Source organism: Hylobates moloch, unplaced genomic scaffold (assembly GCF_009828535.3).
Source record: "Hylobates moloch isolate HMO894 unplaced genomic scaffold, HMol_V3 SCAFFOLD_19, whole genome shotgun sequence".
NCBI classification, from domain to species: domain Eukaryota; kingdom Metazoa; phylum Chordata; class Mammalia; order Primates; family Hylobatidae; genus Hylobates; species Hylobates moloch.
The window spans coordinates 13,076,213-13,101,974 of record NW_026652294.1 but is presented as its reverse complement, the minus strand read 5'-3'; the positions used below and the strand labels follow the sequence as shown (position 1 = coordinate 13,101,974).

General features: G+C 42.6%; 1 protein-coding gene across 5 annotated transcripts in view; it reads left to right on the top strand.

Annotated features, from left to right (window-relative positions):
• EIF4ENIF1 (eukaryotic translation initiation factor 4E nuclear import factor 1) overlaps positions 1-25,762 on the top strand; it is a 59,490-nt gene that overhangs the window by 29,957 nt on the left and 3,771 nt on the right. Inside the window, exons 1-10 of one of the 5 annotated variants that reach the window (XM_032139838.2) lie at positions 351-554; positions 5,169-5,344; positions 12,550-12,685; positions 13,224-13,403; positions 14,163-14,395; positions 18,473-18,544; positions 19,298-19,481; positions 20,583-20,662; positions 21,255-21,394; positions 24,242-24,326. In XM_032139838.2, coding sequence (XP_031995729.1) covers positions 12,550-12,685; positions 13,224-13,403; positions 14,163-14,395; positions 18,473-18,544; positions 19,298-19,481; positions 20,583-20,662; positions 21,255-21,394; positions 24,242-24,326 — 1,110 coding nt within the window. In that variant the 5' untranslated portion in view covers positions 351-554; positions 5,169-5,344. Of the gene's footprint in view, positions 1-350; positions 555-5,168; positions 5,345-8,631; positions 12,468-12,549; positions 12,686-13,223; positions 13,404-14,162; positions 14,396-18,472; positions 18,545-19,297; positions 19,482-20,582; positions 20,663-21,251; positions 21,395-24,241; positions 24,327-25,762 lie in introns of those variants that run through there. The other 4 variants (XM_032139837.2, XM_058431676.1, XM_032139836.2 and 1 more) reach the window with 4 other exon arrangements.

The following is a 25,762-nucleotide window of genomic DNA, read 5'->3' as shown; positions in this document are numbered from 1 at the left end:
AGGCTGGTCTCAAACTCCCAACCTTAGGTGATCCGCCTGCCTCGGCCTCCCAAACTGCTGGGATTACAGGCGTGAGCCACTGGACCCGACCTGGGTTTGTCTTCTAGATTCTTCGGTAGTTCATGTGCTTGGGGACTTGACATTCACTTCATTTATACCAGGTTACTTTGAGAACAGGCATGAACAGCCTGTTCTTAAACCAGTCAGGGAGGAAGGGGTGGGGATGGTGATGGGCCTCAGCTATACAGCATTGTATCTTCCTTTCACTATTGAACATTACAACAAAGACCCTGACTGAAGTAGAAATGCCTTGACTAGAAATTTTTAAATCTTGCTTTATGTACTTTTCCAGAGAGAGTTTGGAGATAGTAAGCGTGTCTTTGGTGAGCGCAGAAGAAATGATTCTTATACAGAAGAAGAACCAGAGTGGTTCTCTGCTGGACCCACAAGTCAGTCTGAAACCATCGAACTGACTGGCTTTGATGATAAGATACTAGAAGAAGATCACAAAGGGAGAAAAAGAACAAGGCGACGGACAGCCTCTGTGAAGGAAGGTCAGTTCAAACTTTGGGAGGGAAGTTTGATGTTTTAAAATGAGATGTAGTCCGGGCGTGGTGGCTCACACCTGTAATCCCAACACTTTGGGAGGCCGAGGCGGGCAGATCACCTGAGGTCAGGAGTTCGAGACCAGCCTGGCCAACATGGTGAAACCCCATCCCATCTCCACAAAAATTGAAAAATTAGTGGAGTGTGGTGGCTGGTGCCTGTAGTCCCAGCTATTTGGGAGGCTGAGGCACAAGAATTGCTTGAACCTGGGAAGCGGAGGTTGCAGTGAGCTATCACACCACTGCACTCCAGCCTGGGTGACAGAGCAAGACTGTCTCAAAAATAAAATAGAGATGTGATTATCATTGGCTAATTGTACACTTAGGAATGGGCACCAGATGTATAGGAAATGGCAAGTTTTTCATGATGCATCCTGATTTTGAAACTTTTTTTTTTTTTTTTTTTTTGAGACAGAGTCTCACTCTGTTGCCCGGGTTGGAGTGCAGTAGCACCATCTCAGCTCACTGCAGCCTCCATCTCCTTGGTTCAAGCGATTCTTCCCTGCCTCAGCCTCCCGAGTAGCTGGGATTACAGGTGCCCGCCATGACGCCTGGGTAATTTTTTTCAATTTTTAGTAGAGATGGGGTTTCACCGTGTTGCCCAGGCTGGTCTGGAACTCCTGACCTCAGGTGATCCACCCCCCTCGGCATCCCAAAGTGCTGGGATTATAGGTGTGAGCCACCATGCCCGGCCCCTGAAACTGCTTAAGTGAGGATTCAGTAAGTGTAGATTGTACTGTTTCCGTAACTTGTTCTGCCTGCCACACTAAACAGAAAAGTCTGAAGTTATCCTGTAGGAGGACTGTGTACATGAAAGAGTTCCCCAGACATAAGAAACATGGTAGAAAAATGAAAGGTCTCATTTATTGAGCAATTATGTCCTAAACACAGTGGTGAGTGTATTTTGTCTGTGTAATCCTTTGTCTCCTAATGACCTTGTGCAGTGTAGGTACTTTTTTATGCTCATTTCATAGATGAGCAAATGGAGGCTCAGAGGGCTTAAGTAACTTAAGGACACTTAAGGTAGTCACCATGGAAATAAGTAGTGAAGTCAAGAGTAAAGCAAGATGCTTCTGGGCATCAGAGCCTACCTTCTTCATCATGGTATTAGGCCTTCCCAGGTCAGTTGTTTGTGATTTGCCTTCTCTCAAACTTAGTTTCAGGATGAGTACGGTGGCTCACGCCTGTAATCCCAGCACTTTGGGAGGCCAAGGCGGGTGGATCATTTGAGGTCAGGAGTTTGAGACCACCCTGGCCAACATGGTGAAACCCTGTCTATATTGAAAATACAAAAATTAGCTGGGTGTGGTGGCGCATGCCTGTACTCCCAGCTACTGGAAAGGCTGAGGCAGGAGAATTGCTTGAATCCAGGAGACAGAGGTTGCAGCGAGATTGTGCCACTGCACTCCAGCCTGGGAGACAGAGTTGAGACTCTGTCTCCAAAAAAAAAAAAAAAAAAAAAAAAACCTAGTTTCCTCAGCTGTAAGATGGGGTCAGATATCTCCCTTGCTAAACTGAAGGAGCCAGAGCTAATGTATGTGAAGTACCTGCTGCAGAGTGGGAGCCCATTGGTCTGCAGCCAATCATTTTTTAGGGCAGTGACCTCGCTCTAAGGTGGCCAGTCCCAGGCTGATGGTCTTGGGAAGGAGGCACTGAAGAGCCAGGTGGGGACTAACCTGGGTTAAAGTACTGGGGCTCCTGCTTAGAAAAGGATAATTTTTGACAAAATTTTGACAACTGGGCCTGTTTCTTTGTAAAGTGAAGAACAATGCCTATCATAACTTAAGGGTTACCTTGAGTATTGAAGAACACATGTACCCATCAGAACTCAGTCTCCAAGAAGGCACTCAGTAAATTCTACTTGCTTCAAGCTTTCAGGCTTAGTTGAAAGCCTTTTGACAGATACGACGCAACAAAAGGGGAAAGCTTTTTTTTTTTTTTTTCCCTGAGACGGAGTCTTGCTTTGTTGCCCAGGCTGGAGCGCAGTGGCACGATCTCAGCTCACTGCAAGCGCCGCCTCCTGGGTTCACACCATTCTCCTGCCTCAGCCTCCCGAGTAGCTGGGACTACAGGCGCCCACCACCACGCCTGGCTGTTTTCGTATTTTTAGTAGAGACAGGGTTTCACTGTGTTAGCCAGGATGGTCTCGATCTCCTGACTTTGTGATCCACCCGCCTTGGTCTCCCACAGTGCTGGGATTACAGGTGTGAGCCACTGCGCCAGTCCTCTATTTTTATTTTTTTAATTAATTTTTTTTTTTTTTGAGACGGAGTCTCACTCTGTCGCCAAGGCTAGAGTGCAGTGGCCTGATCTCAGCTCACTGCAACCTCTGCCTCCCGGGTTCAAGTGATTCTCCTGCCTCAGCCTCCTGAGTGGCTGGGATTACAGGTGTGCGCCACCACACCCAGCTAATTTTTTGTATTTTTAGTAGAGGTGGGGTTTCACCGTGTTAGCCAGGATGGTCTCGATCTCCTGACCTCATACTCCACCTGCCTCAGCCTCCCAAAGTGCTGGGATTATAGGCGTGAACCACTGCGCCTGGTCTGGGAAAGCTATTTTAATAAATACGGGAAATATCAATGCCACCTTAACATTTTGATGAAGAAAAATATAAGCAGAAATAAGCTGATGGCATTTCTTTAAAAGAAGAAGGAAATGGAGAATCAAAATACTCATCTTCTTTTGTAGTCTTGAAAATATAGTACATATTACCATTATCTTTGTGCTATCACACACTCTTCCCTAGGATAATGTAAGAAATTGACAGGTAACTTGGAAGACTTTGCTATTAAATTGGCTTTGAGATATGTCTTTGTCTCATTCTTAATTAAAGCAGCACCCAATAAAGCACCACTTTAACAATAAAGATCAGGCTTCTGGTGAGAAAAAATTATGTTTTTCTTAAGTGAGGTGAGATCTGAATTTCAGCCATTCTTGTATCAAGTGCAGGAGCCAGGAGTAAGATAGATTGGTAGTGGCACCTCCTTATTTTACAGATGCAGAGAGAGATTGAGACCTGGAGAGAAGGGATGGATTTCATGGCAGAGCCTGGAGTAGAATCCAGGGGTCTTGGTTTATCCCATTAGATAACTACAGAATGTCTCTAGGTTGTCCTTGCTATGTATTTAAAATAAATAAAAACATTAAAAACTAAGATGTCAGATGCCTTAAATGTTAGCATCTGGCAGTTTCACTTTATCTCCCTATCCTAAAAACAACTGAACATTATAGAGTATACCTGGCACTACAGAGTAAGACAAAGCTGGTTGGACCAGGTTCCCTACCCTCAGAGAGAGTTACTATTATACAGTGTGATAAGTACTCAGAGATGACACAAGGATTATAGAGAAGGTAGCAATTAATTTTACTGGGTAGGGCAAAAATGGGTAGGCGGGGCAAGCTTCCCAGAGAAGGTCACATTTGAATTTCGCCTTGAAGGATGAGCTACAACAACCAACCTGTAGGCAAGTGAAAATTGCCCTCATGCCAGGTTTCTCATAAATACCTTAGGTTGCTGAGCCCTGACTGAAACTGGTGCTACAGGTGCATGGTCAGAAGGAGAGCTAAATTAATTTGGTTCCATTTTTAAGCAGTAAGAGACTTGAAAAGACTATCCTTAAAAAAAAAAAAAAAAAAAAAATTATCACTAGAAAAAGAACTAGGCATGATGCTGGACACAGTAGCTCACTACTGTAATCCTAGCACTTTGGGAGGCCGAGGCAGGAGGATCACTTGAGGTCAGGAGTTTAAGTCCAGGCTGTGCAATTTAGTGAGACTCAGTCTCTACAAAAAATTAAAAAATTGGCCGGGCGCGGTGGCTCAAGCCTGTAATCCCAGCACTTTGGGAGGCCAAGGCGGTCGGATCATGAGGTCAGGAGATCAAGACCATCCTGGCTAACACGGTGAAACCCCGTCTCAACTAAAAATACAAAAAATTAGCCGGGCGTGTTGGCGGGCGCCTGTAGTCCCAGCTACTTGGGAGGCTGAGGCAGGAGAATGGTGTGAACCCAGGAGGTGGAGCTTGCAGTGAGCCAAGATCGTGCCACTGCACTCCAGCCTGGGGGACACAGCAAGACTCCGTCTCAAAAAAAAAAAAAAAAAAAAAAAAAATTAAAAAATTATCCAGGCATGGTGATGGTGGTGTGCACCTGTGGTCCCAGATACTCTGGAGGCTAAGGCAGAAGGATCACCTGAGCCCAGGAGGTAGAGACTACAGTGAGCTGTGATCGTGCCACTACTCTCCAGCCTGTGCAACAGAGCAAGACCCCATCTCAAAAAAAAAAAAAAAGAACCCCCTCCACTATGGAAAATATGAAGTTCTCAGGAAGGGAATCATAATCTTCCCCCCATCCTGTTGGTGTTCTGGCTTTATTAAGGCTTTTTTCCTCTTCTGCCTCCCGTAGAAGGGGGACTGTTTCATTCTTGCAAGTACAGTACCTGCACAAGAAGTCTGCTTTTTAAGTCATGTGTGGCTCTTCTACATGTGTATTGATGGCTGAAGCCACAGAGGGACACTGGAGTGGTTTACTTATCAGATGGTTTTTGTCCTGGTTTTGCTTTCAGGTATAGTAGAGTGCAATGGAGGAGTGGTGGAAGAGGATGAAGTGGAGGTCATCCTTGCACAGGAGCCTGCGGCTGATCAGGAAGTGCCAAGGGATGCCGTCTTGCCTGAGCAGTCCCCAGGAGACTTTGACTTTAATGAGTTCTTTAACCTTGATAAGGTGCCATGCTTGGCTTCGGTGAGTGTAGCAGCACACTTAAAAATGTGTGGTTAAATTTGACCTGAGTATTTAAGACATCTTTTTGAAAGTGTTGTTTTGCTAGATGCTTTTGGGGTTTTTGGCTTTTATTCTTACATATTTAAATTTTTGTTGGCTTTGTTTTGAGAGGCTTAACGGATAATACGAGATTTTTGTACCAGTTAACTCTTTTTTAAGCTGGTGGTGTTGGACTAAAAATTCTTTTTTTTTTTTTTTTTTTTTTGAGTCAGAATCTTACTCTGTCACCCAGGCTGAAGTGCAGTGGCGCAATCTTGGCTCATTGCAACCTCTGTCTCCTGGGTTCAAGCGATTCTCCTGCCTAAGCCTCCCGAGTAGTTGGGATCACAGGTGTGTGCCACCATGCCCGGCTAACTTTTGTATTTGTAGTAGAGATGGGGTTTCACTATGTTGGTCGGGCAGGTCTTGAACTCCTGACCTTGTGATCCTCCTGTCTTGGTCTCCCAAAGTGCTGGGATTACAGGCGTGAGCCACCACACACGGCATACAAATTCTTTAGATGTTTACATTGTCTCCTTTTAGTTGTTTGTTGTAGTTGTTTGTTGTAGACTTACTGTGAAGGTGGCTTTTTATAACTGACAATTGTTGTCACACTGATCTACATTCCTTGGGGGAGGCTGCCTGGTTAGGCGATACTTTTTCGATGTGATGGTTCCAAAATCCTTTAATGAAAAGGAACTTGTAATACTTTCAGTATTGCTGTTAAACTCTTGAGGTCTAGTCTTTCTGGACTTTAAAAATAGTAGTAAGCTCTCCCTAAATCTTTTGCTACCCACCCTTGCTCCTGCCCCATCAGCATTTATGAATTAGTATCTACTCCTTATCCTTATTTGATTATTGTATGAGCAGACAAAGCTGAGCACAGCAGAGCAGGCAACATTGGCCTGTCTCCGTTGTCATTGCCTGCTCTCCTACACCCATAAGATTGCCACGAGGAATAAGTGAGCAGGCACTGCGTAGTACTGATAGGTACAGGGCCACAGATGTGTTCTTAGGCAGTCTTCTTAAATTTTTCTGTGATGAGGTGCCAGGCTTTATTTCCATTCCATTGAAGAACAGTATTTTAGTATAAAGTACAAATGTCATGACAATACCAAATTGGTATAAAAGTTTCTTTTCTTTTTTGGAGATGGAGTCTTGCTCTGTCACCTAGGCTGGAGTACAGTGGTGCGATCTTGGCTCACTGCAACCTCTGCCTCGCAGGTTCAAGCAATTCTCCTATCTCAGCCTCCCAAGTAACTGGGACTAGGGTACACGCTGCCATGCCCGGCTAATTTTTTGTATTTTAGTAGAGATGGGGTTTCACCGTGTTGCCCAGGCTGGTCTCAAACTCCTGAGTTCAGGCAATCCACCTGCCCTGGCCTCCCAAAGTGCTAGGATTACAGGCGTGAGCCACAGCACCCGGTTTTGTTTTGTTTTGTTTTGTTTTGTTTTGTTTTTGAGAAAAAGTCTCACTCTGTCGCCCAGACTGCAGTGCAGTGGCGCAATCTTGGCTCACTGCAACCTCTACCTCCTGGGCTCAAGTGATTCTCCCGTCTCAGCCTCCCGGGTAGCTGGGATTACAGGCGCCACCACCACACCTGGCTAAGTTTGGTATTTTTAGTAGAGATGAGGTTTCACCATGTTGGCCAGGCTGGTCTCAAACTCCTGACCTCAAGTAATCTACCCGTCTCGGCCTACCAGAGTGCTGGGACTACAGGTGTGAGCCACCGTGCCTGACCAGTTTCTAAGCATTTATTCTCACTTATTATCTCAATATAGATCAGCATGGTCCACACTTGGCTATAGCACTGCTGGAGCATATGGAATGTGGCTCCAAATCAATGTTGGCAACTCTTTGTGTGGTGTTGTTCCTAAAGTTCCAGCAGCAATTTTAATTGTTAAGTCTCCTAGCCAGGTGCCTCACCTATAGTCTCCTAGCCAGTCCTTTGGATTGTATCCAGATGCAAGCTTAATTTAGTTGATGTAAAAACTGAGTGGCCCTTTCAAATTCTTAACTTCTGAGGGCATAGTATTTTTTTTTCCACATCAACTGTTTAGTAACTTTTTCTTTTTTCATTCTCTTAGAAGAGAGATGGAAATCTTTTTTTGTTTGTTTGTTTTGAGACAGTCTCACTCTGTCACCCAGGCTGGAGTGCAGTGATGTGATCTCGACTCACTACAAGCTCTACCTCCCGGGTTAAAGCGATTCTTGTGCCTCAGCCTCCTGAGTAGCTGGGATTACAGACGCACACCACCATGCCCAGCTAACTTTTGTATTTTTAGTAGAGACAGGGTTTTACTGTGTTGCCCAGGCTGGTCTCGAACTCTTGACCTCCAGTGATCTGCCCGCCTCGGCCTCCCAAAGTGCTGGGATTACAGGCATGAGCCACTGCGCCTGGCCTAAACCTAAACTTTTAATAACAGGTAACATGCATATAGTGCTGATTGTTGCAGGCTTTATATAGAGTAAGTTATCTAATCTTCACAAATCCCTTATAAATTAGATTACTATTTCCATTTACAGATGAGGAAACAGGCATAGAATTTAGATAACTTGCCCAAAGTCACATAGCCAATAATTGGTGAAAACTGCCTTCTAATTGATACAGTTCCAGTAATGAGTTTCTGCTCTGAACTCCCCCAAATATACGACCTCTGAAGCATAAAGGTAGGAATAGCAACTGAGCACTGTTTTGTCCTCTGGCCCTTATCCTGAACCAAAACGTGGTTAATGCTAAGCAGTCAGAACTAAGCCATTAACTCTGTCTCCATGTTTTCCATGGAGGTGCTGTTAAATTATATATTCTATAATCCACTAAAAAGCAAAACTGAGGTCAATAAAAACAAGTGCTCTGTGTTATATAACCAACTGAACTCTAATACAAAGTACTCAGAAAATTACAAGTCAATTGGGAAAAATAAGAAAGGCTGTAAAGGATATGAATATTAATTGACAAGTATGTAAAGTGCTTAAGACAGTATTGGAGGCCAGGCGCGGTGGTTCATGCCTGTAATCCCAGCACTTTGGGAGCTGATCGTGGGCAGATCACGAGGTCAGGAGATCGAGACCATCCTGGCTAACACGGTGAAACCCTGTCTCTACTAAAAATACGAAAAAATTAGCCTGTTGTGGTGACAGGCACCTGTAGTCCCAGCTACTCAGGAGGCTGAGGCAAGAGAATGGTGTGAACCCGGGAGGCGGAGCTTGCAGTGAGCCAAGATCACACCACTGCACTCCAGCCTGGGTAACAGAGTGAGACTCCGTCTCAAAAAAAAAAAGGCCAGTATTGTATGCTTAGTAAGCTCTACAAATGTTGGGTGTTAATAAATATAAACAGAACTTTATAACAAAAGTGAGAATACACTATCTTTTATATAACTTAACCAAATTACTAGGCTACAGAGGAAATCTCAAATAACGCATTGGTTCGTTTTATTTAGAAATATTTATCAAAGGCTGAGGCAGGAGGATCACTTGAGGCCAGGAGTTTGAGACTAGCTTGTGAGGCCCTGCTACAAAAAAATAAATAAATAAAAATTAGCTGGGTGTGGTGGCGTGCGCCTGTAGTCCTAGCTATTCAGGAGGCTGAGCCCGGGTGTTTGACACTACAGCAAGCAATGATCACACCACTGTACTCCAGCCTGGGCGACAGAACAAGACCCTGTCTCAAAACAAATTATTGAGTAATTCTAACCTCTGGACAGTGTTCTAGGAACTAAGGCTATGGTAGTAAACAAAATAAAGTTCCTATCCTCGTAGAGTTTACTTTCAAACCGAGGAAACACAAGGATCAAAAATACACACGCACATACACATGTATTTGTGGACTATATTCACTTAGAAATTGACAAAAGCCAGAAAAATGTATACAAACTAAACATTTGGAATACGTGCAAATTTAAATAAGTAAAAATGTTTATTTAAATATGGTATTCTTACTACAGTGCATGACACATGATAGACACGTAACTATATTGAATGAAATCAAATTGGAAATACTGAATGTTTTAGAGTGATTAACAGGAAGATGACATAGAAAGACCTTGGTGATCAGAAAAGTATGTGCAGAAGAAAATGTATAACCTTAAATGAATTCATTAGAAATCCAAACAGAAACTAGTGAAACAAATATGAAATATAAAAATTACTGTAAAAATGGAAAGTAATAAAAAGCATTGATCAGTACAACCAAGTAACTGTAAAAGAGCAAAAATATTCCACGGAATCTGTTTGATTAGCAGGATATTATGAATCCAAGGATGTGACTTGTCTAAATGACCTAGCTTGAAGGATCAGACTAATAGCCATATAGGTTACCTTAAAAATGGTATTAAAAATCTACTCTAATAAGGGCAGCTGAAACACAGATTGCAGTTCCCAGGCTCCTTTTCTCAATCAGCTGATGGTTGACAATGATGTAGCAGAGGTACCCTGACCAAGAAGGCAGAGATATGGGTCCAGGTCCTTACTTCCTCTAGCAAGGTACGTGAGGGAGGCCCTGCTATAGAATGTCCTGTTTTGCTGTGTGGTAAAAATGACTGACTAGATAAACTTTAGTTTTAACCTTTTCATGTTTAAGATGCTTTAGTTTCTTGAAATTAGTATTTCCACTAAATATGTGTAAAAACGACTTGTTTCTACTTCTTATGCTTGAACTATAATAAAAGTTTTGCTTCTCTAACAGAAGCAAAATTGGTTACTAGACAAAATACGGAAGTGACTTTCAACACTTACTTTAATATCTTTAGAGAATGTCCAGATACTTTGTATTAATCTCCTTTGCTTTCTCATGTTCTTTCTTTGTGTCTTTTTTTTCTTATGCAGCATGATCATAATGGAGGAAATAAAAGGAGTTAAAATGCAAAGCTATTATTTTTCCTACTTGTAAATTTCAAACTCTTTTCAACATTGAAACATTTTTAATTATGTTCTTCAGTTTTTTGTGTTTTTTTTGTTTTTTGTTTTTGAGAGGAAGTCTCGCTCTGTCTCTCAGGCTGGAGTGCAATGGTGCGATCTTGGCTCACTGCAACCTCCGCCTCCTGGGTTCAAGTGATTCTCCTGCCTCAACGTCCTGAGTAGCTGGGATTACAGTTGCCCACCACCACACCCAGCTAATTTTTGTATTTTTAGTAGAGATGGGGTTTCACCAAGTTGGCCATGCTGGTCTTGAACTCCTGACCTCAGGTGATCCACCCACCTTGGCCTCCCAAAGTGCTGGGATTACAGGCGTGAGCCACCGCACCTGGCTTTTTCAAGTTATTTTTAGAATTCCTGTTTATCACTATGATGCTTATATTTTGGATACACTCCCCAATTTTTCACAGTGATGTATCATGCTTATCTTTTAATACATAATTAGTGCCCTTAAAAGTCAGCGCATCTACAGGTGGAATGTGATTGAAATTGTCTAGATAATTCCTCTGAAAATAGAAATTCTGGAAACAATAATTAGGGTCTTGAATTAAAATCCCTTCAAAAGAAGTATATTGTGGCGTAGTTTGGGTATGGATTATGAAAACATTCTTCCAGATAAGAACAAAGAATAAACCTAAGCTTCCACTGCTTAACTTTGGAAATTGTGGGTTCCAGATTTCAAATAAAACAGTCACTAATTCTGTCATCCATGTACCAGTTTTTGAAAAATCATGTTTTCTGTTTATCAGTGGGATTGAAGTGAAAGTATATGACTTATTTTCAAGGATATGTCTGATTTTTGGATAGATGTTTGCTCTACCTTTTCTAAATATTGATAAGTACTGCAAAAAATCAATTTGGATATTTGACTGAATTTATGGTATGATTTGAATTGAAAATTTTTTTAAATGCTTAAATCTAGTTTTTAAGAAAGTTGGCACTATTTCATAATTTCTACCAAAGCAATATATTGTTCATAGTGTGTTATTTAATTGCCCTTATGAAATCTAAACTATGGAGGTTGGACTTGGAAACAGAAAACACCTGAAAACTCTCTATTAATCTCAAACAGAAATTAGAGATCAGCTGAAATTTCATCTTCCACAATCATACTTTTTCTAAACTTTGACTTGGAATTACAGTCTTTATGAACTCTACTTTTTTAGCCTTTGGCTTCTGAAACTCTCAAGATTGAATTTCATAATGTTCATTACAACCTTGAAACCACTAAGTTTGAAGCAATGGTTTTCTTTCATCAGTTCCCCATACTTGATATTTAGTTGAAGGTCACTCATCAGCTTGTCAGTGGAATGCTGTGGCATTGACACTGTTCTCTGAGAACATTTGGTAGTACATGGATTTACTCCTGAGGCAAAGGATAGAAACCCGAAAAACTTTTTGTAGCATAGAGGCTTTGCTTTATATTCTTAGAAAGTAGGCTAGGCGTGGTGGTTCATGCCTGTAATCCCAGCACTTTGGGAGGCCAAGGCAGGTGGATCATTTGAGGTCAGGAGTTCGAGACAAGCCTGGCCAACATGGTAAAAACCCATCTCTACTAAAAATAAAATTAAAAATAGCCAGGCACGTGGTGGCGTATGCCTGTAGTCTCAGCTACTCGAGAGCTTGAGGCATGAGAATCACTTGAACCTGGGAGGCAGAGGTTGCAGTGAGCCAAGATTGCACCCCTGCACTTCAGCCTGGGCAACACAGCGAGACTGTCTTAAAAAAAATAGTAGGCTGGGTGTGGTGGCTCATGCCTGTAATCCCAGCACTTTGGGAGGCCAAGGTGGGCGGATCACAAGGTCAGGAGATCTAGACCATCCTGGCTAACAGGGTGAAACCCCGTCTCTACTAAAAATACAAAAAATTAGCCAGGCATGGTGGCGGGTGCCTGTAGTCCCAGCTACTCAGGAGGCTGAGGCAGGAGAATGGTGTGAACCTGGGAGGCGGAGCTTGCAGTGAGCCGAGATCATGCCACTGCACTCCAGCCTGGGCGACAGTGCGAGACTCCGTCTCAAAAAAAACTAATAATAATAATAAAAAATAAAAAAGGAAAGTAGATAGTTGGTTATACTCAAGTTTGGGTTATTCAGAAATTACCCAGGATGGAGGAAGAAAAAGATGTTCAAATTCCTGGGTTCTGAGAGTGTTTATCTTCAGGTCACAAGCATCAAAGGAAGTTTCAAAGTAAGTGACCCTTTCATAAGATTTAAATCTTCTTGTCCTTTTTCATCTAGAAACTATTAGTTTTTATTGTCTTTTTCTTCAGATGATAGAAGATGTTTTGGGAGAAGGGTCAGTCTCTGCCAGTCGGTTCAGTAGGTGGTTCTCTAACCCAAGCAGATCAGGAAGCCGATCCAGCAGTCTTGGGTCAACACCACATGAAGAGCTAGAGAGACTTGCAGGTAAAATGGCTTCAGATTCTGCCCTTGAAGGTAAACCTGGGATTTTCCCCTGATATGGTTCATTCTGTCTTCATTAGTCAGGAGTCGATTAGGGTCAAAGGGTCTCTGGACAACTGAAAAGCCTTCAATTTATGTCCTTTTAATATTGTTGAAGGGGCCAGGTGCAGTGGCTCACGCCTGTAATCCCAGCACTTTGGGAGGCCAAGGCAGGCGGATCACAAGGTTAGGAGTTTGAGACCAGCCTGGCCAACATGGTGAAACCCCCATCTCTACTAAAAATACAAAAATCAGCCGGGCGTGGTGGCAGGCGTCTGTAGTCCCAGCTACTCAGGAGGCTGAGGCAGGAGAATCACTTGAAACCGGCAGGCGGAGGTTGCAGTGAGCCAAGATTGCGCCACTGCACCCCAGCCTGGGCGAAAGAGCAAAACTCTATATCAAAGAAAAAAAAAAAAGAAACAGAAAGAAAGAAAAATACTGTTGAAGGCATGTTTCTTTACTGGAACAGATTAATTTTGAGTGTGTTTATTTGCAATATCAGGTCTGGAGCAAGCCATCCTCTCTCCTGGACAGAACTCGGGGAATTACTTTGCTCCTATACCATTGGAAGACCATACTGAAAATAAAGTGGATATTTTAGAAATGCTACAGAAAGCCAAAGTGGATTTGAAACCTCTTCTTTCCAGCCTTTCTGCAAATAAAGAAAAACTTAAAGAAAGCTGTAAGTGTTAATGAATATCTGTTTTAGATATCTGAAAAAGTCTAGATGTTCAGTCTTCAGGCAGTTGGGTCTAACATACCTCTGTTTCATAAAAAGTCAAATACATATTGGATTTTTGTTTAATGTTCTTTTTTAAAAACTCATTTTATCAAACAATACCACCTCTTTGAGAATCTCACAGTGGGTCATGAGCCCTATGAGAACTTTTCCTATATGTTCTTACCTAGGGTCTGGTTGTAATAATCCAGTGAATGTTGAAAACAAACTCCAGCGAATGTTGTATTCCTCCAGAGCATAACTTACCATTTCCTCACAAATCTGTCCCAGTCTTCCATGTTCTTGCTTAGGCTATAAATCCTCAACATAAAAACTTAAGTGATATAACGACCACAGTGCAGGTAGCAATCTTGGCAGTGTTGGGCTATCTGGGATTCTTGTCCCAGGTAACAAGTCTCCCAGAAGACTCATACCCTTCTGCAGGATGCACAGCAGGAGCTTGTCAAGTTTCAAAGCATAGCACCTCATAGTTGTGGTCCCCCAGTTTCTAGCATCTAAACATTTTAGGTTTAGTTTATGCCATCTCTTAGTACACGATTTGATTTTAAGTGTTATTAATTTGTTTATTTTTGGTGTCTTTTCTGACAGTCTCATCTCAATTTTGAAATAAATTATTTTCATCTTATCTGTCATACTAGCCAAAGAGAATTCCTACCAGATATCTCTTTGCTTGATTTAACCTGGACGTTCTCAACTTCTCAGCACATTCAGGGGTTGTGCTTTCAGTGGAGGAGGTAGAAGCAGGTCTGAAGGGCTTGAAGGTTGACCAGCAAGTGAAGAATTCAACTCCCTTCATGGCAGAACACCTAGAAGAGACCTTGAGTGCTGTAACCAACAATCGACAACTCAAGAAAGACGGAGACATGACTGCGTTCAACAAGCTAGTGAGCACAATGAAGGCAAGTGGAACTTTGCCTTCTCAGCCCAAAGTCAGCGTAAGTATCTGACACAAACCCCACCCTTTTCTCCTTTTTTTTTCTTCTTTTTCCCGCCACAATAAAAGGATTTTTAAAAAGGTATTCTGAGTAAGTTGGAAATTCTTTAGTAGTCATTTGGTCCTTGATGCTTTTGTGTGTTCCTTAATTGTTGATATGCTGTTTGTTACAGGAAAAAGCAGGCTTGTGGTTAATTTATATGTATCGTGGGTGACAGTATAAAGATTAAAAGATTCAGTCTTATGGTAATGCCTGTATAACTTTAAGTCACTGCTAAAATGAAGTATAAAACTATCTTTTTGAATGAACTCCAGAGAAAATTTTCTTGTTATTCAGCTACTTAAGTTCATATTCTTTACCATATTTGTATAGTAAAATCCTTATTCACATCTTCTAATTATTCCCAGATACCAGGGATTACCTGCATTCTTGCAGTCATACAAATCATTTGTAAAGTATCTAAGATGGGGCTGGGCACAGTGGCTCACGCCTGTAATCCCAGCACTTTGGGAGGCTGGGGCAGGCAGATCACCTGAGGTCGGGAGTTTGAGACCAGTCTGGCCAACATGGTGAAACCCCATCTCTACCAAAAATAAAAATTAGCCAGGCGTGGGGGCAGGCGCCTGTAATCTCAGCTACTTGGGAGGCCAAGACAGGAGAACTGCTTGAACCTGGGAAATGAAAGTTGCAGTGAGCCGAGGTCACACCACTGCACTCCAGGCTGGGCAACAGAGTGAGACTGTCCCAAAAAAAAAAAGAAAAGTAAGATAGGTTTGTCAAGATAATTACATTCTGTCAATTTACTAATGGAAAAAGTTGTGGCTCCACGTTAAAAACAAAACTTGTAGGCATGGCCGGGCGCAGTGGCTCACGCCTGTAATCCCAGCACTTTGGGAGGCCGAGGCGGGTGGATCATGAGGTCAGGAGATCGAGACCACGGTGAAACCCCGTCTCTACTAAAAATACAAAAAATTAGCCGGGCGCGGTGGCAGGCGCCTGTAGTCCCAGCTACTCCGGAGGCTGAGGCAGGAGAATGGTATGAACCCGGGTGGTGGAGTTTGCAGTGAGCCAAGATCGCGCCACTGCACTCCAGCCTGGGCGACAGAGCGAGACTCCGTCTCAAAAATAAATAAATAAATAAATAAAAATTAAAAAAAAAAAACTTGTAGGCATGAGGTTAGGTTACGAGGTGACACAACTGCATATCACCTTGTAAATGCAAGTGTTTATAATATACTGGTTCTTTGTCCTAACAATTTTGAGAGGGTAGTTCTCACCCATAGCCTGTGTGTTAATATCACTATCTCTTGACACTTACTAATGTGGAAGCAGGGTAGATATGAATAATAAAAACATAAACATGGACTTATTCTAGTTGCTAAGTTATAGCAAATTTACCAAATTGAGTTTTCCCTCTTTTTTCCTGTTCCCTGCTTGCCTGGGAACTTACCAGTTAGCCAAGATGCAAGTAGCAATAGCTGTTTGAATCATTATACCTTATACCAAAAGAAAGCAACTGACTTTTAGCATTCCTTATCTGACCAATAGGACAGAGGTTCCATTATTCCTTAGTGCCAGGACTGACCTACCCTTGAAAGCAGGCACCTCAGATAGGTAGACTGACTTCTTTGTGTCTGACCACACCATACCAGTTGCAGGAGAATGTCCCTGTAAACTGCTTTAGAGTTACTTTTATATAAAGAATTATTAGATACAAATGCTTTCAGATGAAGACCAGACTGAAAGATGGTAGACTATCCTATTTTCCTTTCTTGTTACCTTTGTGTCTTGGTGACTGGGTGCTGACTGCAATGGTGTGGTTCATATCTTGTAATTAGCTTGCTTCTTTTGGTGTGAGCAACTAAAAATATGGAAGGGGGGATTCAGCAGTTTACCTGACGTTTTTCCACATTTTATTGCAGACACGATTCTCGGATTTGACATTAACACAATTTACTCTTGAGTTGTAAGGACAATTGGTTTGATGTTGGGGTTTTAGTACTCTGAAGTATATCTGGTTTTAGCTGAGCAAATGAGCCTCAAACATCTGCCAAATGGATGGATGACACATTCAAGTGGCTAGGCAAAGGCTAAGACAAACTCACCTAACAGGAAAGAATGCAACAAGGAAAGTAATGGAATAAGAATAGCAGGTGTTATCCCAAAATATTGCTCAATTTGCATGTTGTTAAGTCATGGTTTACTTTTTGAATTCAGTGTCTTTAATTACTACTGCTGTGTATCTTTTGTATACTATTTCTGATCTGCCTCCATCCATTTAGGTTGTCATATTGGTTCATCCAAAAATAATACATGCTGGTTCAATCTAAATTCTGTTTTAAATTATAGATTCTATCCTCCAAGTATAATAAGCCATGCAGTATAAAGTTAGTCTATTTGTTTTTATTAGATGGAAGTAAATGACTCTTAAAGAGATTACTTATAAAATCATCTGCGTTTAGTCCCAGTTCCAAAATCAATAAAATAGTTGGGTATTCTTGGGCTATTTGTCATGTCTAGACACTGCTTTGGACTTTGACAGCTCCATCTAGTGGAAGGGAAACTATACCAGAGAAAGCACTTCACACAGAGCTAAATGGGCATAGGGATGTCCTGAAATGCAGGAGGGGACTCTAGGTTGGATGCACAAAATGTAACCACTGGCCAGGCCTGCTGGTGTACACCTATAGTTCCAGCTATGTGGGAGGCCAAGGTGGGAGGGTTGCTTGAACCCAGAAGTTCAAGGCCAGCCTGGAGAACATAGACCTGTCCCCCCACCAAAAAAAAAAAAAAAAAAAGTAACCACTACTGCTTTAAGAGTAGAGGATTTGAATTTTGCCCTGTATGTGATACCCATTTTGGAACAGCTCATTTAAAAAATAATAAAGTTGCTGGGCGCGGTGGCTCACGCCTGTAATCCCAGTACTTTGGGAGGCCGAGGTGGGCAGATCACGAGGTCAGGAGATCGAGACCATCCTGTCCAACATGGTGGAACCCCGTCTCTACTGAAAAAAAAAAAAAAAAATTAGCTGAGCGTGGTGGCATGCGCCTGTAGTCCCAGTTACTCAGGAGGCTGAGGCAGGAGAATTGCTTGAACCCTGGAGGCAGAGGTTGCAGTGAGCCGAGATCGCGCCATTGCACTCTAGCCTGGTGACAGAGCAAGACTCTGTCTCAAAAAATAAAATAATAAAGCTTAAATTTCCTGAAATATGAAACTCTGAAATATAACAATTTTGGCCAAACCTACCTGCATGTTGTTTACTAGGATTTTAAAACCATATGCATAGACTGGGTGTGGTGGGTCACGTCTATAATTTAGCCAGCACTTTGGGAGGCCAAGGCCAGAGGATTGCTTGAGCCCAGGAGTTCAAGACCAGCCTGAGCAACATGGCAAAACCCCATCTCTACAAAAAATATAAAAAGTAGTTAGGTGTGGTGGCATATACCTGTAGTCCCAGCTATTCAAGAGGCTGAGATGAGAGGATCGCTTGTGCCTGAGAGGTCAAGGCTGCAGCATGCCATGATTGCACCACTGCACTCCAGACTGGGCAACAGAACAAGACCCTGTCTCAGAATTTTATATATGTATGTGTGTGTGTGTGTGTATGTATATGTATATATATGTATGTGTATATGTGTGTGTATATGTATATGTGTATATATATATGTATGTATATATGTATGTGTGTATATATAAATGTATGTGTGTGTGTATGTGTCTCCAATAAATCTTGTTAAAGGTAATGGGTAGCAAGAGTTATCTCAATAAGTGTTCCCCGGTTTCACCATTTTTCCCCCTTTTGGTCACAGTGTTAGAAACAGGGAAATGGACTTAGGGTTAGCATAGTGAGGATCTCTTGAGGGGACTTTGCCTGTACATGCGAACAGTCTTTCCATCCCCAGATCTTTGGGACCTGTGTGATGAGAGTGGAACACATTGGTCTAAGTTTTCTGTGACTTGAGTATCATTCTGCTATTAACTCCCTAGGAGTATTTTATGCTTTCTTGTGGTCCCCATCAATCTGCAAGTTAAGTGAGTTAAGAAAGTTAAAACCAGTTTTCTTTTGACTCTTTTAGCGAAACCTTGAAAGCCATTTGATGTCCCCTGCTGAGATTCCAGGCCAGCCTGTCCCTAAGAACATCCTGCAGGTACTTCACAATCTTATACTGCGGCCTTGGAGTCTTGAACAGTAGTCTTCTGAACCAGTTTTGCTTAGTGGTCCAACTTTGGGCCTTAGAAAATGATCTATGTTGCCTGGCAATCAGAGATGTGATATTGTTGCCTGACATAGTTTGGTGTTGCTGTTAATCTCAATGGGCAGGGGATAGGGGGTGGCTAAAAAAGTTGACAAACTAAGCCTTGACTTCTAGTTTGCTTTGCAGTTTCTGTGGAACTTAAAAGTATCTAGCCAGGCACGGTGGCTCACGCCTATAATCTCAGCACTTTGGGAGGCTGAGGTGGGCGGATCACCTGAGGTCAGGAGTTTGAGACTAGCCTGGCCAACATGGTGAAACCTTGACTCTACTAAAAATACAAAATTTAGCCTGGTGTGGTGGCACATGCCTGTAATCCCAGCTCCTTGGGAGGCTGAGGCGTGAGAATCGCTTGAACCCGGTAGGCAGAGGTTGTGGTGAGCCGAGATCATGTCACGGCACTCCAGCCTGGGTGATAGAGTGAGACTCTGTCTCAAAAAAAAAAAGGAACCTCTATTTATAGCACTAACTTAGAGCATATGTTCCTAGCTGAACATTCAGATAAATGTGTTGCATGTACACATCCAAGTCCTTCAGTTGAGCATGAGGGAGATCCATCTTGTGGCTCTCAAAAGTTAATCCATAATTCACAGCCTCTGAGTAGAAGGAATAACTAAGTTCACAGGGATTTGGCTTTTGTGCCTTTAGGAACTTTTGGGTCAACCAATTCAGAGACCTGCTTCTTCCAATCTTCTGAGTGGCCTTATGGGGACCTTGGAGCCTACAACATCTTTACTGGGCCAAAGAGCACCCTCTCCTCCCTTGTCACAGGTGTTTCAAACTCGAGCAGCCTCAGCTGACTACCTTCGCCCAAGAATACCATCACCAATTGGTAAATATACATAATTGTCAAAAAGAAATAGGAATTTATGGCCAGGCGCGGTAGCTCATGCCTGTAATTCCAGCACTCTGGGAGGCTGAGGTGGGCAGATCACCTGAGGTCAGAAGTTTGAGACAAGCCTGGCCAACATGGTGAAACCTCATCTCTACTAAAAATACAAAAATAGCCAGGCATGGTGGTGCATGCCTGTAATCCCAGCTACGTGGGAGGCTGAGACAGGAGAATCGCTTGAATCTGAGAGGCGGAGGTTGCAGTGAGCCAAGATCACGCCACTGCACTGGAGCCTGGGCGACAGAGCGAGACTCTGTCTCAAAAAAATAAATAAATATACTTTTGGGGGATGGGGGAGCAAACGTGGAAGATACCAGCTGCTCTTCCAGGTGAATATGTTCATTTTATAGATTTTTTTTTAATTGAAATAAATCTAACTTTGATCCAGCTCTTTAGTCTTATTCCTTATTTTGGGAATTCAATCCAAAAAAAGTTAATTTGGCTTCTTATGTTTTTCTTTGATATAGTAGAAGTCAGTGTAGTGGTTATCTATGAAGCTATTGAGTTTTGATAGACAATCCGCTGTTAAGTCTTATGGCTAATTCAGAATGTGACTGAAAGAAAAGTTCCAGAAAGTGTCTTAGCAAAGTAATTACATGGAATGTCGTAGTGTTCCTGCCATCCTAGGCCACTTTAGGCGGCTGGCCACTCTGGCTCCTGCCAGACAAACCTTGAGAGGCATTTTCTGAAATCTGTCCACAGTCAAGCAGATAGAATGGAGAGAATGTGTACTCTCAGAACAATGGTGTCTGCTTTAATACCAACTGGCTTAGTGATAACGGGACAAACTGCTGGCTAGAAAAGCTCTTCTCTCCCAGAGAGAGGTCTTGGCTTTAAAAGGAGCAAAGCTGATGGCTTAGTTGAGAAGCAATTTGGACAGTGCTCTGGTTGAGGTCCAGAGGGAGAAGGACATCTGTCAGCCCAATAAATCAGTGCTTTCCAAGAGATGGCGTTCAGCAAGAAATGGCATGCATTAATGAAAATGCCTCCCTGATGCACACATACCATCTTGGTACTCACTGAGACTAACTTTCCTGACAGGTTTCACACCAGGACCACAGCAGCTACTCGGAGATCCATTCCAAGGCATGCGCAAACCCATGAGCCCCATCACGGCCCAGGTCAGGCTGAGCTCTTTCTCAGACTCATCTCTTGCTTGCCCTTCACCCTCTTGGTGCATGGGGAGTGGAGAGCTGAATTGTTGTGATTCTTAAAAATGGTTTTGAGGCCAGGCATGGCGGCTCATGCCTGTAATCCCAGCGCTTTGGGAGGCGGAGGCAGGAGGATCACTTGAGCCCAAAAGTAAATTTAAAAAATGAGCCAGGTATAGCAGCATGCATGTGTAGTCCCAGCTACACAGGAGGCTGAGGCAGGAGAATTGCTTGAGCCCGAGAGTTTGAGACTGCAGTGAGCTATAATGGTGCCACTGTACTCCAGCCTGGATGGCAGAGTGAGACTCTGTCTCTAAAACAAAGAAATGGTTTTGATCTATATTTCAAGCTCAGTGAAGGTTAGACAATTTGCTGAATAATTCAAGTAATACTTAAATTGTTAATCTTGTTCACTGCGGTGGCAGCACAATTTAGTCAGGTTTGCAGTATCTAATTTTTCTCAGCTTCTGGTTAACATACCTTTCTAAGAGTGAAGAGAAACCTTTTTAGAAAGTATGGTGTCCTTACTCTTCTCCTGACCCTCCCCTCTCCTTTTCAGCAGATGAGCCAGCTGGAGTTGCAACAGGCAGCTTTAGAAGGGCTGGCCTTGCCACATGACCTTGCTGTACAGGCAGCAAACTTCTACCAGCCTGGTTTTGGCAAACCACAGGTGGACAGAACCAGAGATGGATTCAGAAACAGGTAAATTACTAATCCTGCTCATGTGGAGATTTACTAATAAATTACTTATCTGCAGTATAATTCTGTTGTACATACTGTGGTATGTTGTTGAGTATGTGGTAGAAATTCCATCGCAATCCAAATCAATAGAAGAAATAGATTAAATAGAGGAAATATGATTAAATTCTACTGCAAGGCATAGGGCTTTCATTCTATATGGTTTTATTTCTGTTCTTGATTTATAAATTACTTTTTTTCTTTGAGTTTGCTAATTAGCCATATGGAAGGGATGCTGCTCGCCTAATTTACCTCACGAGATTGTTATGAGTAAATATATTTTAAAATCTTAGGATGTTTCTACCAGTTAACAATTCATTTTTACAAACGAAACTAGCATAGCTCCTTACTCCTTTCCCCACAGATTCAATGTTCTTATCAAACTCCCTTGATGCAGGTTTGCTACATCAGCAGTTTTTTGGCCAGAGCTGACAGGTTTGTTGATCAGAGCTGTTAACAAGTAGATTACTGAGTTCACTCTCCTCTTTTTTGATAGTTGGAACAAATGGTAAAATGAAATTAATCATAAGTTGGGAAGAAAAGGGAAAGGAGTGGCAATATTATTTTATTGTAAAATAAAACAGACAAAACTATATAAAACAAATGTGTAGCTTATTATAAGGCAAACTTCCTTGTTAACTACTCAGAGGGCCTCCATGTGCCCTGTGCCAGTAATACCCCTTTTCCTCCTCAGAACTCTCCACTGTCCAGCCTTTAAAAGTAATCACTACCTTACCCGGGAGGCGGAGCTTGCAGTGAGCCGAGATTGCGCCACTGCACTCCAGCCTGGGGGACAGAGAAAGACTCCGTCTCAGGAAAAAAAAAAAAAAAAGTAATCACTACCTTAATTAAAAATAAATAATTTATCATCAAAATACACATCCCTGAACACTATAGTTTAGTCTACCCTTAAAATACTTGGTACTTAATGTTTTGATGTGATTCTTAAAGTTACTACCACAGTGTCTCAGTGTTTTGCTTCAGCTGGTTTTACCTGTTAACCCTTTCAGAAGACACTGAGACCAGGAGATACCCTTACACAAGCACATCCTATTTATAGCACCCTTCCACTGAAACAGAGAGCTCCAGACTGGTCTGCTGAACTCCTCTCACGTGCTTTCTGTCTATAGCATAATGCAGTTACCTAGTATTCATTGACGTGATTTGTGACTTTCAGAGTACTTTTAATTTTTTTTTTTTTTTTTTTTTTTGGAGACAATCGCTTGATCTGTTGCCCAGGATGGAATGCAGTGGCACAATCTTGGCTCACTGCAACCTCCTCCTCCTGGGTTCAAGCAGTTCTCATGCCTCAGCCTCCCGAGTAGCTAGGATTACAGGAGTGTGCCACCACACCTGGCTAGTTTTTTATATTTTTAGTAGAGATGGGGTTTTGCTATATTGGCCAGACTTGAATTCCTGGCCTCAAGTGATTCACCTGCTTCAGTCCCCAAAGTGCTGGGATTACAGGTATGAGCCACCACACCTGGCCCAGAATTTTTATATGATCTTCGTATCAACCCTGTGAGGTAGATGAGGGGGGGTACGTAACTGCATTTTACAGATACAGAAAACAGGTTTTTAAAACATGGTTTACTCAAAACTAGCAAGCATATTTGAGTCAGTGTCAGTCTAGCCGTCATGTTTTGGATCAGCATCAGTTTCTTAGGTCCTCCCTGTGTACAGCTGTGTCCCTCCAACAAACATGCCTTTCCCCTTACCTTGCTTTTTTTAATTGTATTCATCACTGTCTAGCATACTATTTATTGTTTGTCTCCCTGCCTGTAGTAACCCCACTCCATCCTGCAGCCCCAAGAATGTAACCTCCACGAGGCCAGAGATTATTTTTCTTTTATTCACTGCTGTATTCCAAGAACCTGGAACAGTGTCTGTAGCAGGTGCTCAAATATGTTTTCCAGAAGGAATGATAGGTCATGTGGGACCCTCAAGTTTGGGGTTCATTTTTTAGTCACTCGGAATAGTACTGATCTGTCTGCCCATGTTGTCATACACAGTCACAGCATGGCAGCAACAGAGTACTAACTATAAAGAAGCCATGAATTTAGGTTTTCCATCTATCTGTGATTCAGAGAACTTCAGGTCAGTAACTATACTTGGGCCTTGACCTTTGAGGCCTGAGATCAATCTTGTGTAGACCAAGAGTGGTCCTAAAATAGCTGAAACTCTTGATTCTGTATTTGATTTGAACAAGTGTCACACACAGCATCAGTTCTATGCCAGACATTGTGCTAATTATTGCTGCTCCCTGCCCAGTGAAGCACAGGCAGCCCAAGAATGAAGGCCCTCCCTAGCGCACCTCACTGGTGTAGTCTGCAGTAAACTATACACCAGCTCTGGATAACCCTACAACTCCCAAGGCCCTCCCAAGTTCCTATACCTGTTCCGTCTACCTGAACTGTTCTTCTCTAGCTTCTTGTTGATCGCACCCAATGGAATGCAGCTTCTTCCCCAGGAAGCATCCCTGCAGTGCCTTGTTATTCCTTCTAACCCCTCCATTTTCCCATTGTACTTTGTTGGTGCCTAATATCTACGTGCCTTGGTTTGCTCTAGGTGATTGTCTCCCCCACTAGGCTGAGAGCTTTCACAAGACTGGGACCGTGTTTCATTTTGCTTTCATCTTCCCTCAGAGCTTAGCATGTGCTTTTGTGTATGTTAGGCCTAAATGCTTGGGAAATTGAATTGGATAAGGGAAAGGGGATGTTAAAATTTCTAGGCTGGTCTTGAGTATTACATGGTTTTAAGACTTGAAGTTAAGCAGATTGGGGTTCATGCTGATAACTGGTTTGTTCACAGGCAACAGCGAGTGACCAAGTCACCAGCACCAGTGCATCGAGGGAATTCCTCTTCCCCTGCCCCTGCTGCCTCCATCACAAGCATGGTCAGTGACCTTTAGTAACTGTGAAGGACTTTAAGGCTTCTCCCTGTTTGGTTGTGCTTGGGTTGTACCACTGTGTGCCCTAAATGTCCTTGAGTTCCTTCCATGGAAATAACTGACCTAGTAGTCTTTCATACCTGTCTATTAGGTCTTTCCCTTTTAGGACATAGTCTTAAGTCTTAGGATTTTAATGAATTCCGTATATGGGGGAAAATATGCTCCAGCAGAGATGATCATGGGCCAGGACACATGAGGTGATATAGTATGTTCAAAGAAATGAACCAGGTGTGGGGAGACAGGAGGACGATAGAGACAGGAGGTGAAGTGGACAGAGGTGACTGGGTCAGACAGTGGGGAGTCTACTGAAACTTGCAGGGGAGTTCACAAATTTGGATTCACCACTTCAGGTCTCAGTGATAGTTCTAAGGCTGGAACAGAAGGGTTTGCTTATATGCAGTGACAAGTGTAGTTTTATAACTATCATTACTTTAAAAAATGTTTCATTCCAGCTGGGTGTGGTGGCTCACACCTGTAATCCCAGGACTTTCAGAGGCCGAGGGAGGTAGATTATTTGACTTCAGGAGTTCAAGACCAGACTGGGCAACCTAGTGAGACCCTGTCTCTACCCCTAATACAAAAAATTAGTTGGGCATGGTGGTGCACATCTGTGGTCCCAGCTATACTCGGGAGGCCGAGGTGGGAGGATCCCTTGAGTCCAGGAGGCAGAGGTTGCAGTGAGCCAAGATTGTGCCACTGCCCTCCCTAGTGAGTCCCTGTCTCAAAAAAAAAAAAAAAGTTTCATTCCCCACAAATCTTTATCATTCTAATCAAAGCTGATAGAGAAGGAAAAAAAAACTTTGCTGTGTGCTTCAGAACCCCACGTGGGTCTTTGCACCAGTGACCTTGAAGGCAGCAGGGTTTGGAAAGAACTTTTTTGTTTATAAGTTATGCCCTGTCTCCTGCCATTAAAGATGTGGGGTTGTTTGGTGAGAAAAGGCAAATGCATAATAAAATCACCAAGGTAGAAATAGTGAAGAGGTAAGAAATGACTCCAAATGATTAATCCTGATGGTTGAGACTATTGAGATAAATTTGACTTTTCTGGTAGCCAAGTTAAGAAGGTAAATATTAGGAGTATGGAGTAATTTTGGTTTTGACGTTATCCTTGAAATGTCCTTTTGCAGAAGGAAGGTCTGTTGCTCCAAGTTATATTTCTGGCCATGTTCTTTTCTTGCCAGCCTAATCCCAGGCTGGGAAATATGTGACGCAGAGGCTGCACAGGCATGTCCCCATTATCACACAGTTGTAAGCAAGGGATAATGTACTTGGGACACTGCCTATTTGCCCCATTCTGTTTTTCCTACAGCAGCTACAGAACAGAATACTACAGTTGGCCTATGCTACCAATGTGGGGACTCTTTATTGAGTACATTGACAAG